This window comes from Protopterus annectens, chromosome 1.part0 (genome assembly GCF_019279795.1).
Source record: "Protopterus annectens isolate FY-2018-M chromosome 1.part0, PAN1.0, whole genome shotgun sequence".
NCBI classification, from domain to species: Eukaryota; Metazoa; Chordata; order Ceratodontiformes; family Protopteridae; genus Protopterus; species Protopterus annectens.
Window position 1 is genome coordinate 512,609,925 of NC_056725.1, and position 16,846 is coordinate 512,626,770.

General features: G+C 39.4%; 1 protein-coding gene across 1 annotated transcript in view; it reads left to right on the plus strand.

The window, feature by feature from the left end:
* LRRC73 (leucine rich repeat containing 73) overlaps window positions 1-16,846 on the plus strand; it is a 374,871-nt gene that overhangs the window by 321,674 nt on the left and 36,351 nt on the right. The window contains exon 6 of the mRNA XM_044061041.1: window positions 5,451-5,519. Coding sequence (XP_043916976.1) covers window positions 5,451-5,500 — 50 coding nt within the window. The 3' untranslated portion in view covers window positions 5,501-5,519. The remainder of the gene's footprint in view (window positions 1-5,450; window positions 5,520-16,846) is intronic.

The window sequence follows — 16,846 nt, forward strand, 5'->3', positions numbered from 1 at the left end:
TTTTGAAGAGCAGATGTTTTTTCAGATTGGTGTGCCAGCCTGTGGGCAGTAAGGAGTTGAGTATAGGTTAGGTGATGGAGAAATTCTAGACAGTTAAGTTGTCATAAGGCAGAGCAGTGGTGAAGATCTATGGGGAGAGTTAGTAATGGATTTAGCAATTTTATTGTAGCAGGTTTCTAGTTTGACCAAATCAAGTTTTCTTTAGATTGAGGAAGATAGGGGAGGCATATAGCAGGGAGGAGAGTAGTTGAGTTCTGGCAATAGCCTCTCTAGTGGAGACTGTAAGGAAAGGCTTTAGTCTGTACAGAGCCCCTAGTTTTGTGTGTGTCTTTTTAATGGACTGGGAAAGGTGAGTATCAAATCTCAGTTTGAATATTAGCAGACCTAGTAAATTTGTTTGATCTACAGTCAATATGATGGTATTATTGGAAGAATGTATTTGGAATGGGGTTGTTCTGTCATGTGATTTGATGGGGGTGAAATAGCATGAGTTCTGTTTTGGATTGGTTCAGAATTAACTGAAAGGCTGATAACCATACTTCGACAGCTAGGAATGACTGTTGCACTCTTTCTTTTAGGGTAGGTGCAGTGCAGATGATAGAAGAATCATTAGCATATTGGACAATAGAGGCTACAGAAGTAGCTGAATGAAGCTTGTTGGTAAAGACAGTGAATAGTAGGGTACCTAGGATTGAGTTTTGGGGAATCCCCATGGTAATAGGTAAGAGGGAAGAGAGATCTTGTTGCCACTTGACACCTTGCTGATGGTTAGTTGACTAGCTGTGGAACCATGTCTGTGAAGAAAGGTTGAGTTTTAGGGTGGAGAGTTCCTTAAGTAATCTCTGATGAGAAACTGTATCAAATGCTTTGAATAGATCAAAGAAGATGGAAGATACAAGATTCCCTGGATTTCTATGTGAGTTGATAGTATTGGTAAAGCTGTGAAGGGCTGTTGTGGTACTATGATTTGGGCGGAAACTGTGCTGTGTGCTAGTAAGGAGGTTATTGCATAGAAGTTAAAGAGCTGCATTTGAATATACTTTTCTAGGATTTTGGATAGGGAGATAGGATTGCTATGGGCCTGTAGTTGGAGAAGTCAATATTGGTGCCACCTTTATGCAGAGGAATTATATAAGATATTTTCCAGATTGCAGGGATATATCGTTCCATTATGAACTGATTAATGAGAATAGATATGGGATAGGAGATGGTGTCTGCTGCGATTTGTAAGAATTCTGAGGGCAGATTGTCAGCTGCAAGGGTTGTGGGCTTTAGTTTATAGAGTAACTTCTTTATGATATATGTTTTAACAGGTTTAAATGAAAAGTATTCAGTGGTATCTGGCCAGAAAGACCATGACTGTGAAAAACTATCAGAAACCCTACTCAGAGCAAGTTCCCACTGTGTGAGGTGCCAAATATGCAGTAGTCAACACCAAGAATGTGAGTAAGAACAATCCTACATCCTATGTCTACTTGGCGATAAAAACAGATGATAGCAAATATGGTTATTCCCGTTTTGGGAGAAATAAGGTAACAGAGAGCCTAACATTTTGTGTCTTGAAATGGAAAGGCTGAGAAGATGAGAGGTAAAATAGTTAATATCAATGTTTGTGTGGTTTACCTTATAAAGTGGTAGTGGAAGGGCTTTTGGCTAGCCGTTTTTGTATTATTAAAGAGAGTTGATAAACACAGTAAAATCAGCTGTAGATTGGTAGAGGCCGGGGAAGGGAACCTAGGGAATACCGGCCTGGTTTAGTGCGCATGCCTCATAGCAGTTACAGTTATATTACTCAAATCTGCTTTGTTTATGGCATAAAGCTTTAGTTTAGTGTATGGGGAAGGACGTACTTTATCTCAGATGCATGATTCCAGTCTTAGTTGCAAACTGCACTTTGGATAGGATTTAGTTCTGTAGCATAGATTCGGTGAAGACAGTCTGTAGGATGTTATAGAAGTATCTAAAGAAGATTTAGCTCAGATGCATGTTTCCAGTCTTGGTTGCAAATTGCTGTTTTGTTAGGATTTAGTTCAGCAGCATAAACGTGGTGAAGACAGTCTGTAGGCTGCTATAGAAGTATCTAAAGAAGATTTAGCTTAGAAGCACATTTCAAGTCTTGGTTGCAAATTGCACTTTGGATAAGATTTAGTTCAGCAGCATAGACATGGTGAAGACACTCTGTAGGACATTATAAAAATATCTAAAGAAGATTGGTGAGCACAACATGCACGGAACAGGTTAGGATGTGGCTAGTTAGATGAAACTTTAAAAAAAAAGTGAGCTGTGTAGTATACTGTTCAGCTTTCAAGAAATATGAGACGTGTAACCATAAAATTCTTCCAATGACACCACTACATTCTCTTTATATCTTGTTTAGGTACTCAACACTTAGTCTGCTTGAGATATCTGTGCTGGTTCTGATAAGAGCCCTTCAAGTAAGTTAGTTCTTAAGGATATCTTGCCTAGGCAGTTTCAGGGTGATGCTGATGAATATTCAACCTCCCAACATCCCAGGAAAGCCTACGCAGATTTTCAGAAACCCAGATCCAGGGACAATGGGGTCCAAAGAAGGGAAGACTCGGCTCATTCTTTTTCAGCTGTTTTTATGAAGAGACCTAGACTTTGTGGATAGTAAAACGGCACAGAATATTTGTTTCCAGGGTTCTGACCTTGTTTGATTCTGATAAAAGAAAAGAACCAAAACTTCTAGGCAGAGTGGTATTGAAGCTTTTGTTTCACTGCTACCATTTCCCCAGTAATGCCCCTGTATTTGGGGATGCATTGGCCATTTTGCAGGAATGTTACTCACTTCCATGAGTGATGCAAGTATGCAGATGCCTTGGCCACCTTGATGTAATGTTGTGCTGCCTCTCTAGACTCTGAGGAACACAAGATGCCATACTTCCTAGGCATGTGCCCCTCACCTCCAAGCCTGAATTTTGCAAGTGGGCTCAAACCCTTTCTTCTTCTTCCATCTCAGGTTAGCTCCTCCAGGTTGTCTAGGTCATAGCTTGAGTCCTTTCCTTCTGTGCCATGGAGCTAAGTATCTTAGAATGACTGCTGTGGAAGAGGTCTGGAAGGAGATCCCAAATTTCCATCACCACAGAGGTTTCTTTTGGTGATCCAGTGTTATACATATTCTCATATCTGTTATGTACTTTCCTAGCTAAACTAGAAAGCTTGTCAGTGACATAGTTTTACTAAGCCCATAGTCTGTTTCAAATGCTCAATTTGTTGTTGGTCCCAGCACTACACCTGAGCATCAAGATTCCTTTCCAGTCACTCCACTGACCTGTACACTTCCCTTATTGTGACATCTGACCATCAGGAGAGGTGCCATCTTATGTGATGGGGTTGGTAGGTTTTCTAGCTTAGTCTTTACCATTTTCCCCATACATAACTGTGTGGCCTCTGATGTTAGGTGTGTAATGGGCATTGGGTGGGACTGTCACTTAATTCCCTAAGTGGCATATGCCTGCAGATGCTCCACCCCTTTAAGACACATTTCTTGGTTCTCCGTTCCCCACTGAAGAGCTCAAATGAAACATGAGTTCTAGGACATGTGTCCTCTTGTTCCCACCCTGAGAAAAGCAAACAGGCTTGGCTCCTTTATTCTTTTCAAACCTCCAGTCAGTTTCCCAGCAGTAAGACTGCTAATTTGATCCAGTGTTACCCATAATAACACTGATCCCTAGTCTATCACTGCTTTTAGACAGTAGGGAGCAATTCTGTTGCTATAAAAGCTGGAACCAAAGTCAATTAACGTCTTAAAACATATCTGTGTGGTAACATACAGGTGGCTGTCAGCCTGTTTTTGCAAATAACAGACAAATGGAATCAAAATTGAATCTTTCATTCAACCCAGAGGGATACTACTCTGACTGTGACTCACATGACATGAGTTCGATTAACGGCTTGGGCACTGGAAGACCCAGGGAGGGGAGGATGGGAACTGAGTGGCTATGTCTTGCACATCCTGCGGGGGGGGGGGGTATGGTGGAGCCTGACTGGCTTACTTGCAGCTCCTTAACTGTGGGCAGATGGTGAAAGCCTACAAAGCAGGTGCCAGTATTGGGAATGAAGTGCACTGTGGCTGCCCTAACCAGTGATTGTAGCCCTTTTCTGTCAGTATGATGGAATGCACATGCATAGACAGAGGAGTATTTGTAGTCCCTGTGGTGATGGTATGCACATCACACCCAGGGGTGGGATTAAAGGCTGTACAAAAAAACAGCTGCATACCTAAATCCTAAATGATGTGAAGCTTCTGAGGCTGTATAGATCCCGTTCCATGGTCACCATAGATCCTCTGTCTGGGGGGTAAGATGGACTTACCTGGATGACAGGATGAGGGTTTACACCACCATGAGAGCATATTGAAGGAATTGGGTGTGGTCAGGGTCACAAAGTACCCACATAGCTGCCTGGATGACATCCTCCTGTGAAAAGTTCACCCATACTGCAGAGGGTATTTAAATGAAATGGGGATGAAATGTGCAGAGTCTCATTAGAGTAATGCTTTATGCTCAGCTGGCACACGCAAAAAGCATAAATAATAAAAATAATTTGGTTCTTGCATCCAACTCCTTCAGTGCCCTTTAAAGAATTAGTGTATTATTGTGTGTGTGTGGGTTTGCATGCATGTGTGCGCCATTACATGCACATATGTGCATTTGCATCTCTTGGTCAGTTACTAAGAGAAAAGCTCTTAGGTTTATCAGGTTTGGCAACTGTATAGTACCAGAGTAGTATAGTAAAACAGCATTGCATAGGGTAAGAAGAACATTGAGGTGTATTGCAAGATCTTTCTTCAGAAAACAGAAAAGGAAATTTGGCCACTGTCCTGTTAAACTCTAAAGTACTATCTTGAGGACTGTGCCCGAGATCTGCTTCTCAGACAAAGCAGTTATGGTGACTGTTTTGCTGAGAGAGAAACAATAAGAGTGTTGTAAAGCTTACATATACACTGTACAATGTGAAAGATACATTGACATACCCTCATCTGAGCTATATAAGTAATTCCCAAAGGGTAAATAAGGCATATTTGTTGGTCTTCTCCAAAGAGGTAGAAATATCAGTACCACTGGACACAGGAAGATACAGGCATCAAAGAAGATGCAAAGTGCTAAGGGTTTTAGTGCAACTTAAATAGACAGGAAATGAGAGTTTATTAATAAATGTGATCTGAAGAAGGAATTTTGCTGGACTGTATTAAGAACCCTCAGGAGCACAGAAGGCAAGGAGATACCAAATAACACTAAAAATTGTGTGCAGATTAACATTTTCATTGGTTACATAATGCACTTAAAATACTGTAGGTTTGTGTCATGGGCATCAGCTGATTAGCCTCCACAACTAGGTAGGTCATAATATAATTTTTGCCATCAGACTGATATTTTAAAGAGGCGTTAAATCCAGGGGTAACATGAGGATACACTTTTTTCTTCCAGAGAACAATGAACCTGTGGAGCATCCTGCCATCAGAGACAGTGAATGTTGACACAGATCGAGTACAAAAGGTAAGCCTGAACTAATTTGTTTTTAGTAAGTAAACACAGATATCTTTGGTAATGAACTGACCTGAATAAACATGAACTGTGTTTCGGTTTATCTTTGAATACAAAACTCTGAAGAATTATCTGTGCTAAACTACTTTGTGAATGTTTTACTATAAATGCAAGGTGTTCAACATATTGATCACAGCTGCAGTAGCCTTACCTGTATAGATTAATATCCTTCCAAGGATACAAAAGCAGGCCAGCTTCCAAAGCTTCAGTGTACCTTCCATGCATCCAAACCATTAGTCAGCTCGAGCTAAGCTAACTAAAATGACAGGTTTAGGCCCCCTGCCCTTCAGAGCTTTCCTGCCATTGAGGAGACCATTCTGCTGTAGGCTTTCAAGGATCGATGGTCAGCTTGTGCTGTTCCTTTGCTGGGCAGATAAGTTCCCTTTAGGGAAAAAAAAGACTTCCAAAATAAAAATTTGTGGTTTGATTGTATTTTTCTGTTTAGAAAAGTTATTTTTAAGCTAGGAGTTTTGTGTTTTAATGGACTGTCACAATACCTAACTGTACTTTTAAATGGGAGCACACTTTTTCTCTGTCATTTTAAAAGTTATTTAATGTAATTGAAAACCATTGTTTTTTTCTGTGGAGAAATTGTGTTTATTGTACTTTTGGGGCTGGAAAAGTGTTTTAAAGTGCTTTTTGCTGTGTTTTTATGTGAAAACGTTAGACTTTAAGTTTTACTGACCGTGTTTTCCTCAGGAAAGAGGCACGATTTTCATCTTGGACATGGAACACAATACAGGCCCAATAGTTGGTCCTTCTTCCAGCCACAAAAAGAAAAAGTTAAGCAAATAGCCTGTGTCACCACAGCAATTTAGCAATTTGCCTTATCCACAGATGGATGACTGTGCTGTGGTCATAGCGTGTTCCTCAGACCACTCATCTTTTACCCCAGATCCCACAGGTGTAGCGCCTACAACCACTATGGACCGGGGGTTAGCCAAGTCCTTTATGGCTGTTGGCGGCCCCCTCAGTGAACAAAGAAGAGCCACACTTGTTGATCTTGGAAGAGGGAATGGGTGAGGCTTCCCTGTTTAGTCAGAATGTTGTGCTCATTCCTGGGAAAGCTGCTGCTTCCATTAAATAACACTGTTGGCACCATTTTCCTGTCAAAAAAAAAAAAGCAGAAAACTAAATATGTATGTTTTCCTCCTCAAATTTCCTTAGACAGGGGTAGTTTTCTGGGTCTTGCTTGGGTTTAATTCAGGCTATTGATCCTTCTTATAAGGTGGCTTCTGGTAAAAGAAGGAGGGATACCTCTTTTCCTGAATAGATTCAAGATTGTGAATCTGGACAGGAAGATGATGGGACATATTATTTTATCCTCAGTTTCCTAAATTAGACTCAGAGGAGAGCTCAGTTTCTGATTCTCCCTGTAGGGGTTTCTCTTTCTCTGAGACTATTTCCAGAATGTGCCAGTATTTTCATGGGAGAACATTGAGGTTTCTTAGTCCCGCATAAAATAGTATGAGCTGTTAGAAGGAATTTCCGGAACCTTCACCCATTCCTCCAATTCTGTCAGCTCTGGAGGACGTGTGTGTCACTGCCTGGAATTTTCTTGATAGTCAGCCTGCTGTCCTTAAAAAGGCAGATAGAATATATAAAGTTCCTCCGTCTTTTAAGTTTTTATACAGTCTTCCCAAACTGACCCAGCAGCAATAGCTTAAGTTAATTCTACTGCTGCCAAATATTTGGTTAATTCCAAGCCTACTCTTTCTGATAAGGATTGGAAAATTACTGTAAAGTATGGGAAAAAGTGTATGCTTCTGCAACTTTGATTTTAAGAATTTTGAATTGTCAGGCTCATAAATTAAACTTTATTCTAACAATGAAAGTATGAGGAATGTTTTGTCCGCAGTTTCTTCTTGTCAGAAAAATCTGCTTTAAATAATTTAGCTTCTTTCATTGTACAAGTTACAACTCATAGTTGACGCTTCTTCCAAGGCTATGGTCACTATTACTGTTTTGAAAAGGGTCTGCCTGGGTGCATTTTCAAAACCTACCAGGTGATGTGAAAAATGAGATTTTAAATTCACCTTTGGATAGAGATTTAGTTTTTGGTTCCTCTGTTGCAGAGCTTTTTCACCTCTCCTTTTCTAGTTTTTAAGGGATTCTTTTCTAACCCATCATCCAATTTACCATCTCCACAAAATGTGGGTCAGCAGATGTTTAAAAAGAAATGGCAAGGGGTTCCAAAAAGCATTCAGGAACCTCACAAAACCAAGGGCGGTCCACCAAGTCAGGATAACTATTTAAGGGGTCTTGAACCCCCAACTCTCACCCTGGTAGTCCACCTACCTTCCAGAAAGTCTGAATCTCCACTTTACTCTTTGGTAACAGTTTCATACAAATGTTTTTTTTTTTGAAGATCATTCATTATGGTTACAGTACATATGTTAATGGTAGGAGATTCCTCTTTTTCGGGGGTTAATTCCTTATCCACCAGACCGGACTCTTTTATTTTCCCCTGTCCATCATCATATGCTGTCCCAGGGAATGAATGAAGCTCTTCCTCATTCAAAGGTTATGAAAGGTTTTTATACAGGGATGTTTTAGTGTCAAAGAAAGAAAATGCTTGCAGACCAGCTCTGGATCTTTCTTTCTTAAACCTACTTGTGATAGTGCCCAAGTTCAAAATGATGTCACTCCATGACCTGTTACCTTTTCTTCCTCAAGTACAAAACACAAACCCAAAAGCAGTTGGGGATGAAGGGCTCTCAAAAAAGCAAAATGCAATAACAAAAGTCCAAGCTGGGAGTAAACAGACACTGCTCTCTCGATATTAAATAAAAGATCAAACTTTTATTCAGGTACAAACTAGTGAGCGCTTTCGTGCCTCCTGGCACTTCTTCAGACAGTACAAACACTACAGAAATCTCAATAAAAAGGGGTTGCCGCACCCACATTATTTCACAGCAACCAATCATACATCTTCAGCAAATAAAATTCACCTGCTGCCAGTAATCAACAAATGTAATGTGAAGTCAAATACTTCACATATCAACTAGCTTAGGAAATCCTTAGATACAAAATAGAAGGTCAGAAATTACACATAAAAAATAATAAAATAAAATAAAAACAATAATTCTCACTTTCACTACTATCAGCAACTATATAACCATACAGAATAGTGACGGGAGTAAACACCAGTCATAAAATGTTTTACTTTCTCATGTATAAAACTACTGACATTAACCTTCTCACAGTTGTATTACTAGAGTATACCAAAAGATGGCAGTCATATACTCCATACGAAAATGTATTCCAAAATTCCTAAGGCAAACACCAACCACTCACATATCAGACTAAAATGCAATGAACAGCAAGCATTACATTTCCTATCCTTTAAAACAACTAGGGATACATCTGTCAGTAGATAATATTGGCAATACATCACAAAAAAGCTAAAATACTATAAGAGAAATAGTTGGATATACACTAGTAGTAGCATTCTTTATGTTTCAATGGCCTTTCAGCTAAGTAAGGTTTCAGGGACACTAATTCATTCAGGCCATATCCTCTGTCTGCCTGGAATCTAATTATCCATCTAACCTCACATTTCTCCATGTAGTTCTTATAATTTCCTAATCTAGCCCATCTAGTGGTCATTTCAACAGCTATAAACCTAAATTTCTGGTGCCATATTCAAGTGTATGCCTAGCTAGGGCATTCCCCTCGTCTTCTTTATTGATCGCATAAATATGCTCTCTAACCCTTTCTTTGAGTGTCCTATTGGTTTTGCCAATATAAAAACATGAGTAACTCTGTACATCTGGCTATGTAGACTAGGTCCCTAGATCTACAATCTGCATAGTGATTAAACACAAACACCCTCCCCACAGTTGGATGCATAAACTTATTATCATTCACCATATATGAACAGAAGTTTCAGCTTGTACATCCAGATGTACCCTTCCTTAATGATTCTATTCCTTTCTTCTTGTTATTCTCATAACAGAGTAATATCTTAAGAGATTTGTTATTTTTATAAGAACAACTCCGTTTAGTACCCACTATCTTATTTATCTTCTCATCGACTAATAGAATCTTCCAGTTCCTTTTAATAATCTCACTGACTGCTCTATTGTATGTGCAGTAGGGTATGACAACTCTACAGGTATCTGCCATTTTTGAAATATGATCATTATCCTTTCTTCTTTCAATATAGGGTCTACCTTTCTATCTAGAAACATAGCATCATTCAATTTTCCGTATTCATTCTTCTTATAACCCCTTTGACATAAATCTCCTTTTAGAGTGCGAAGTGCTTTCTCACAATTAGTGTCTATATTAGTTAATATAGATACTCGCAACCCCTGTCCTCGTATAATGTTGTTATAAATATGAGGGGGTGCATACTAGTGCGGTGTAGAAGACTATATCTTCTGCATTCTTTCCTAAAAATGTCAGAATGTAGCCTATTACCTGCCTTGAACACTGTTACATCAAGGAAATCAATCTTATCTCTACTCCATTTACCCACAAACTTAAGAAAGTTAGTAGAATGGTTGGCATACTCTATGAATTCAATCAAACTCTGTTCAGTTCCCGTCCATACAAAAAAGACATCATCTATGAATCTTTTGCAAAAGGGAATGGATCGCCTCCTACTTTCTATATCCAAGATGCAAGTCTTTTCCCCCTGCGCCGTCACGATGTTAGCGTAAGAGTTGACCCATTGCCACACCCTTTTTTTGTAGGTAATATCTTTGTTCAAAAAGAAAAACGTTATTGTTCAGGACTAACTCTAATAAAAAACATATCATCAAAGCCGTTCCACTCTCTATTCCTGCTTCATTAAGAAATGACCTCACATATTCAACTCCTTCTCCATTGCGTGTAGACGTGAATAGTGACACCACATCTAAAGTGACAAGAAAATATTCCTGATCATAACCACCTGATGCAGTAAATTCAGCTAATGTCACCAAAAACTCTCTGGTATCTCTTACTACAGTTGATGTAACATCCACTAGAGGTTTTAAGGCTTTTTCCAAAAAAATGGATATAGCCTCAGTAATCCACCCCCTCCCCGAAACTATCGGTCTTAGGGGTGGCCTATCAGGATCCTTGTGAATATTTGGCAGCCCTCTAAAAGAGGGAACGACCGGCATCTCAATGAGAAAATAATTATATAGATCTTGAGTGATCACCCTACTCATGAGAAAATCATAAAGATCTATCTGTAGCATCTTAATTAATTTATCAAACTGTTCAGCTGTGATATACTGATATGTATCACCTTCACTAAGTAAATCATTTGTTCTCATTCTATATTGCTCACTGTCCATGATCACTTCTTTGTGATTTATTGCCAATATTATCTACTGACAGATGTATCCCTAGTTGTTTTAAAGGATAGGAAATTTAATGCTTGCTAATTTTAGTCTGATATGTGAGTGGTAGGTGTTTGCCTTAGGAATTTACAACTGTGAGAAGGTTGATGTCAGTAGTTTTATATGTGAGAAAGTAAAACATTTTATGACTGGTGTTTACTGCCGTCACTATTCTGTATGGTTATATAGTTGCTGATAGTAGTGAAAGTGAGAATTAATGTTTTTTTATTTTATTTTATTATTTTTTGTGTGTAATTTCAGGCCTTCAATTTTATATGTAAGGATTTCTTAAGCTAGTTGATATGTGAAGTCTTTGACTTCACATTACGTTTGTTGATTACTGCCAGCAGGTGAATTTTATTTGCTGAAGATGTATGATTGGTTGCTGTGAAATAATGTGAGTGAGGCAACCCCTTTTTATTGAGATTTTTGTAGTGTTTGTATTGTCTGAAGAAGTGCCAGGAGGCACGAAAGCACTCACTAGTTTGTATCTGAATAAAAGTTTTATCTTTTATTTAATATCGAGAGAACTGTGTCTGTTTACTCTTACCTTTTCTTCCTCATTGAAGTTTCCTCGTAGCACTAGAATTAAAAGATGCTTATCATCACAGTCCTATTTATCCAGAGTATAGACATTTCTTAAGGATTTGTGTGCCTTGATGATATTATCAGTTTCTGTCTTACCCTTTGGAATATCCACTGCACCAAAAGTGTTCAGAAAGTGTCTAGCTCCAGTTATAGCTCACTGCAGGCTACAGCCCTTCCACATTCTTCCATATTCAGATGACTTTCTTATCTTTGCAGGTTCTTTTTCAAAGTGTTAGGGCTTTCTCACTTGGATGAGCGATCTGTTACACAAGGCGTGATTTCAAGAGAATATTCAAAAGTCTTTTTTGACTTCACATATGATTGTATTCCTGAGGTGTCAGCTAGACACCTGAAAGCTGAGAACTTTTCTGCCACAGGAAAAAAATAGATCTGTATCTAGATCTATTTCTAAGATTTTCCAACCAGACTTCAGTCACTACGAGGGAATACCTCAATATTTTGGGTCTCTGGCATCTATTATTCTGATGATACCCCTCACAAGACTCTGCATGAGGAACATTCAGTGGTATACCTCTTTGGTCCCCACACAACTTCCTTTGTGTTTTCAAATCTCAGTGATGGGGTTTATCAGAAGAGTGATCACTTGGTGGAGACAGCAGATGTCGCTAAATCCAGGTCGCCCCTTCTCCCTCCCTGTTCCAAAGCAGTCAGTCACAACAGCCACCTCGAATTTTGCTTGAGGTGCAGTTTCAGATGGGATAAAAGTGCAAGGTGTATGGGACACCAAGGACAGATGCAAGTGTATAAATATAAAAAAGATGCTTGCCCTAATCTAGGCACTTGACACTCTGAATTACCTTTGGTCTCCTGGACCTCTCATGTTGTTACAGACAATACCACAGTCATGTGGTACATGAACAAGCAAGGGGAAACCAGGTCATGCCCCCTTTCCAGAATAGCCATTGTAGCTTGGGATATAGCTTCACAGCACAATTTCACTCTACAGGCATTTTACATTCTGTCAGAACAAAATTGTTTGTAGACAAGCTGAGTAGGACAAGGTCAGGCCTGCACAAATGGAAACTAGACCAGGGGGGTCTTTCAAGATTTCCTCCATCTATGAGGGGAGTTCCTTAAATAGACCTATTTACCTCCTGTCGAAACAGCTGGTGAGTTTCTGCTCTGAGTCTCCACGCAAGAAGGCCTGGAAGACAGATGCCTCTTCTTTTACTTGGACATGAATGTTCATGTGTGCTTTCCAGCCTTTCCACTGATATCCAGGGCACTTCTGAAGACTCAGAAGGAATTCCTATGATCATTGACTCCCTTCTGGTCTAGGCAACATTGGTTCTCCCTTGTTTTGGAAATAGTCAGGGATGATTACTACAAGCTTACTTACTGAATGGATCTACTCACATAAGATCTGGGATGTTTGATAACACCTCACCCCCAGTCAACTTCAGCTGACTGCCTGGATGATAGGGTCTGAATTCCCTTTAGACATCTATTTACTGAGTATGTGCAGTAGATACTAATGGAGGCAAGGAAGCTGCTGCTAGAAAATCATACATTAGCAAATGGAAAAGTTTTTCTAGTTGGTGTCAACAACATAACTAGCACCCATTCAGATCTGGCTGTTCTCTGGTTTTGCAATATTTAGGATCATAGGAAGTTACTAGGCTATTAGCCCTGAGGCCCTTACAAGCCTAGCCAAGAATTTAGCCCATGTTCCAACAAGTCAGCACCCTATGCCACTGTCCAGCAGGGACATAGGTGGAATCCCAGGGGTGTATTTTCTGTTCCCCACCCAGTTATCTAGGTTGCACTTAAAAAGGTTTAATGAGGTACTCTGCTTTATGTGGAGAGTCTATTCTACAAAAGGGGGAGTCTCTGGAACACAAATCTGTCCCACCAACAAGTCCTATTGATGTCACAGACCAGGTTGAGGTCTCACGTGCGTGTTACTCGAGTGGAGCGGTTTGCTGGTTTTATCACGATAAAACTTCTGGGACAAACAGTTTTTCAGCAGTTGGGTTTTTACTCCTTGATTGTTTTTAGCACTTGAAACCAATAAATTACTGTTGATTGGTAGTGTGGTTCTGGTTTGTCTCGACATAAGTCTCTGGGCAGGTGAACCATGACGTTTATCACGAGGAATGTTTCTGTGATTTAACAAGTTGAGAAAAACATTGGTATTTGTCATGTCTGGATTTCCCTAACAGCTGTTTTGCACTTTAAACTACACGTTCAGCCAAGCCATTTGACTGGAGGTATTCAGGACTACTTGTAATATGAACAAAGTCCCACTTTTCTGCACATTTCTTGAACTGCTGACTAGTAAACTGTGTACCATTGTCAGAAATAACTCTGTGCAGACTACCATGGACAGAAAAATGTTGCTTCAACTTAGTAATGACAGTACAGTTTGGGAAGTAGGTCAAGTCTCGAACCAATTTGAGTAAGAGTCTACTAACACCATATAATGTTGACCATTTCACTCAAAGATATCTGTGGCTACTGTTAACCAAGATAGTTCAGGAATATGGCTTAACTCAAGTGGTTCTTTTTGTTGATGCGGCTTTGTACTATTACATACTGAACAAGACAAAAGTACTTTCTCAGTATTTATTGACATAGACGGCCAAAATACCATACCTTTCGCCCTTCTTTTGGTAGAATCAGTTCCTGGGTGGCCACGATGCAAAATCTTAATATACTCCAGTTGCAAATATTTAGGAACAATCACTTTAGGACCTTTCTTGATGATACTGTTGTCTGACAAAATTTCATCTCTGTATGGAAAATAAGGCTGCACTTCTACTGGTAAACAAGATTGCTTTGAAGGCTGTCCTCGACTGATAAAGTAGTTGAGCTTCTGGAGAATTGGATCTGAAGCTGTGTGTGTTCTGAGCTCATCAAAAAGTGTGGAAGAAAAATTTCTCACTTCCATGACCTCAAAATCAAGTTGCACATTGTTATGCTGTTCTATGTTTTTTTCTGGGTGATCTGGATAAGGTATGAGCAAGGTAAAGAAGTTTGCCTTTTGTATAGACAAGATTGAAATTGTACTTCTGCAATTTGCATTGCAGTCTACCGGGAGCTGTATGCAGAGGCTTTCTCAAAAAGGTGACAATAGGTTGGTGGTCAGTTATGATCTGGATAGGGCAACCATAAATATAATCATGGAGCTTCAAATATGCAAACACAATTGCCAAAAGTTCTTTCTCAATCTGGGCATACTGCATCTCGGTCTGGGTAAGAGTTCTCAGTGCATAGGCTACTGGTCTACCCTCTTGAAGAATGACTGCACTTAGACCAAATTTAGAAACATCACAGGAAAGAGTAACTGGTTTGTAAACATCATAGTAGCTGAGAGTTGGTGGGTTAGCAATTTTCTGTTTCAGGACATCAAATACTCTTTGCTGCTGTTCTGACCATGACCAAATTGCATCTTTGCATGTCAGCTGTCAGAGTGGTGCTGAAAGTTGGCTTAAATCTGGAATGCACTTGGCTAGATAGTTGACCATGCCAAGAAAACGTTGTAGGGCTCGGACATTGTCTGTCGCTGGCATCTTGAGAATTGCTGTTTGCTTGGAAGGAACTGGTTGTAAACCTGAACTGTAAACAAGTGACCAACATGAGTAACTTCTCGTAGCCTGAACTTGAACTTCTGAGGATTCAGCTTAAGATTCACTTGACGTGCTCTTTCCAGAACTTTGTTGAGGTTTCTTTCATGTTCAGTTTCTCCGTTTCCTCCTACTAGAATATCATCTACTATAATAAGGCAAGGATAGCCAGACAAAATTTGCTGCATTGCACACTGAAAGACTTCACCAGCAGAATTTATTCCAAATAGCATTCTCAGAAATCTGTGTCTTCCAAATGGCGTACTGAATGTGGTTAACAATGAAGATTTTCAGTCAAGCAAAATTTGCCAAAATGAACTCTCAGCATCTAAGACAGAAAAAACAGTGGCATTTAAAATGAGGGCAGCAACCTCTTCAACTGTGCACATTGGATGATGAGGTCTTTAAGTCTCTTAGATCAATACATATTCTGATACCATCCAAGCTTTTCTTATGAGCTACCACCATGTAGTAGGTTCTTCTACTGGACAAATTACTCCTAGCTACACCGTTTTGTCTAGCACAGCTTTGACTCTGCTCCGCATAGCTACTGGGACTTTCTGCGCTGGTCTGATAACTGGGCTGACCTCTGGGTCTAACTTCATAGAGTACACACCTGGTAGTTTGTTTAGTTTGTCTGCAGAAATATCGAATACTCAGAAAAATAGTCTGGACAAAATTTGAACTGCTGTCATGGAGACTTACATGGTGAACTTCTTTATTAAATGAAAGCAGTCCCATTTTTAAACCATCTCTGTGGCCTAATAATGACTGCATGTGTCTTTTGACTATGAAAAACTGCAAGTCATAGCTGTTCTCAGCAGAGTAACATGAAGGTGCTATTGAGCCTTTGGTTTGACTCTCTCTACCACCATAAGCAACAAGCATCGCACACTTTGTCAAATCAAGTTGTTCTGCAGCTTTTATTCTAACAAATGTTTCTGCTGACATAACATTGCACTTTGACCCAGTATCTGCTTTGAGCTCTACAGGACTCCCATTAACCCAAACATTACAAAAGGTCTCATTCTTTGCCCATACATTATTGCATTGACTGTTTCACCAATCACAGACACACTATCAACATAAAAAATATGGTTGCAGCTTTCAAATAGATCTACTTGCCTTTTAGAATGCCCTCTTTTAATAAAAGAATGTGCTTTATTTGATTTATAAAATCTTTTGAAATGATTCCACTTATTGCAAGAATGACACTGCTGACCAAAAGTTAAGCACTTTTCTCTTTAGACTCATGATTTCCACCACAGTTATGACAGTTAACTATGAAACTGGGTGGGGGCACATGTTTTGACTTTGCTAAGTCACCCTTATGCTTAAATCCCCAGCCAGTATTATTCGTCCCTGTTGTTTCATGCAAGAAATGTATGAATTCCTCTAGGTCATCAGCACTTGACTTTAGTGGTCCATACTGTCTAACAGTTGTATGTTCCAGGGTTGTCTTTATTATCACAGTTAAACAATCAAGTGTTGGTGTTATCATTGAACTTGTAGTAATCATAGGTCTCATAGTAATCTTTAATCTTTATCATAACACCTCCACCTGATATTTTTTGTTAGAATGTATTACAGTAAAAACATTAATAATCGTTAATCCCTGTCATAACACCTCCATCTGATATTTTTTGATAGAATGTTACAGTAAAAACATTTTATACCCTGTACCCTGACAGAACTGATTTCCAGTCATTGTTCTTTATCCATGTTTCACAAACAACAGCAGCACCAATCTTAAGGGAACTTAGCAAAT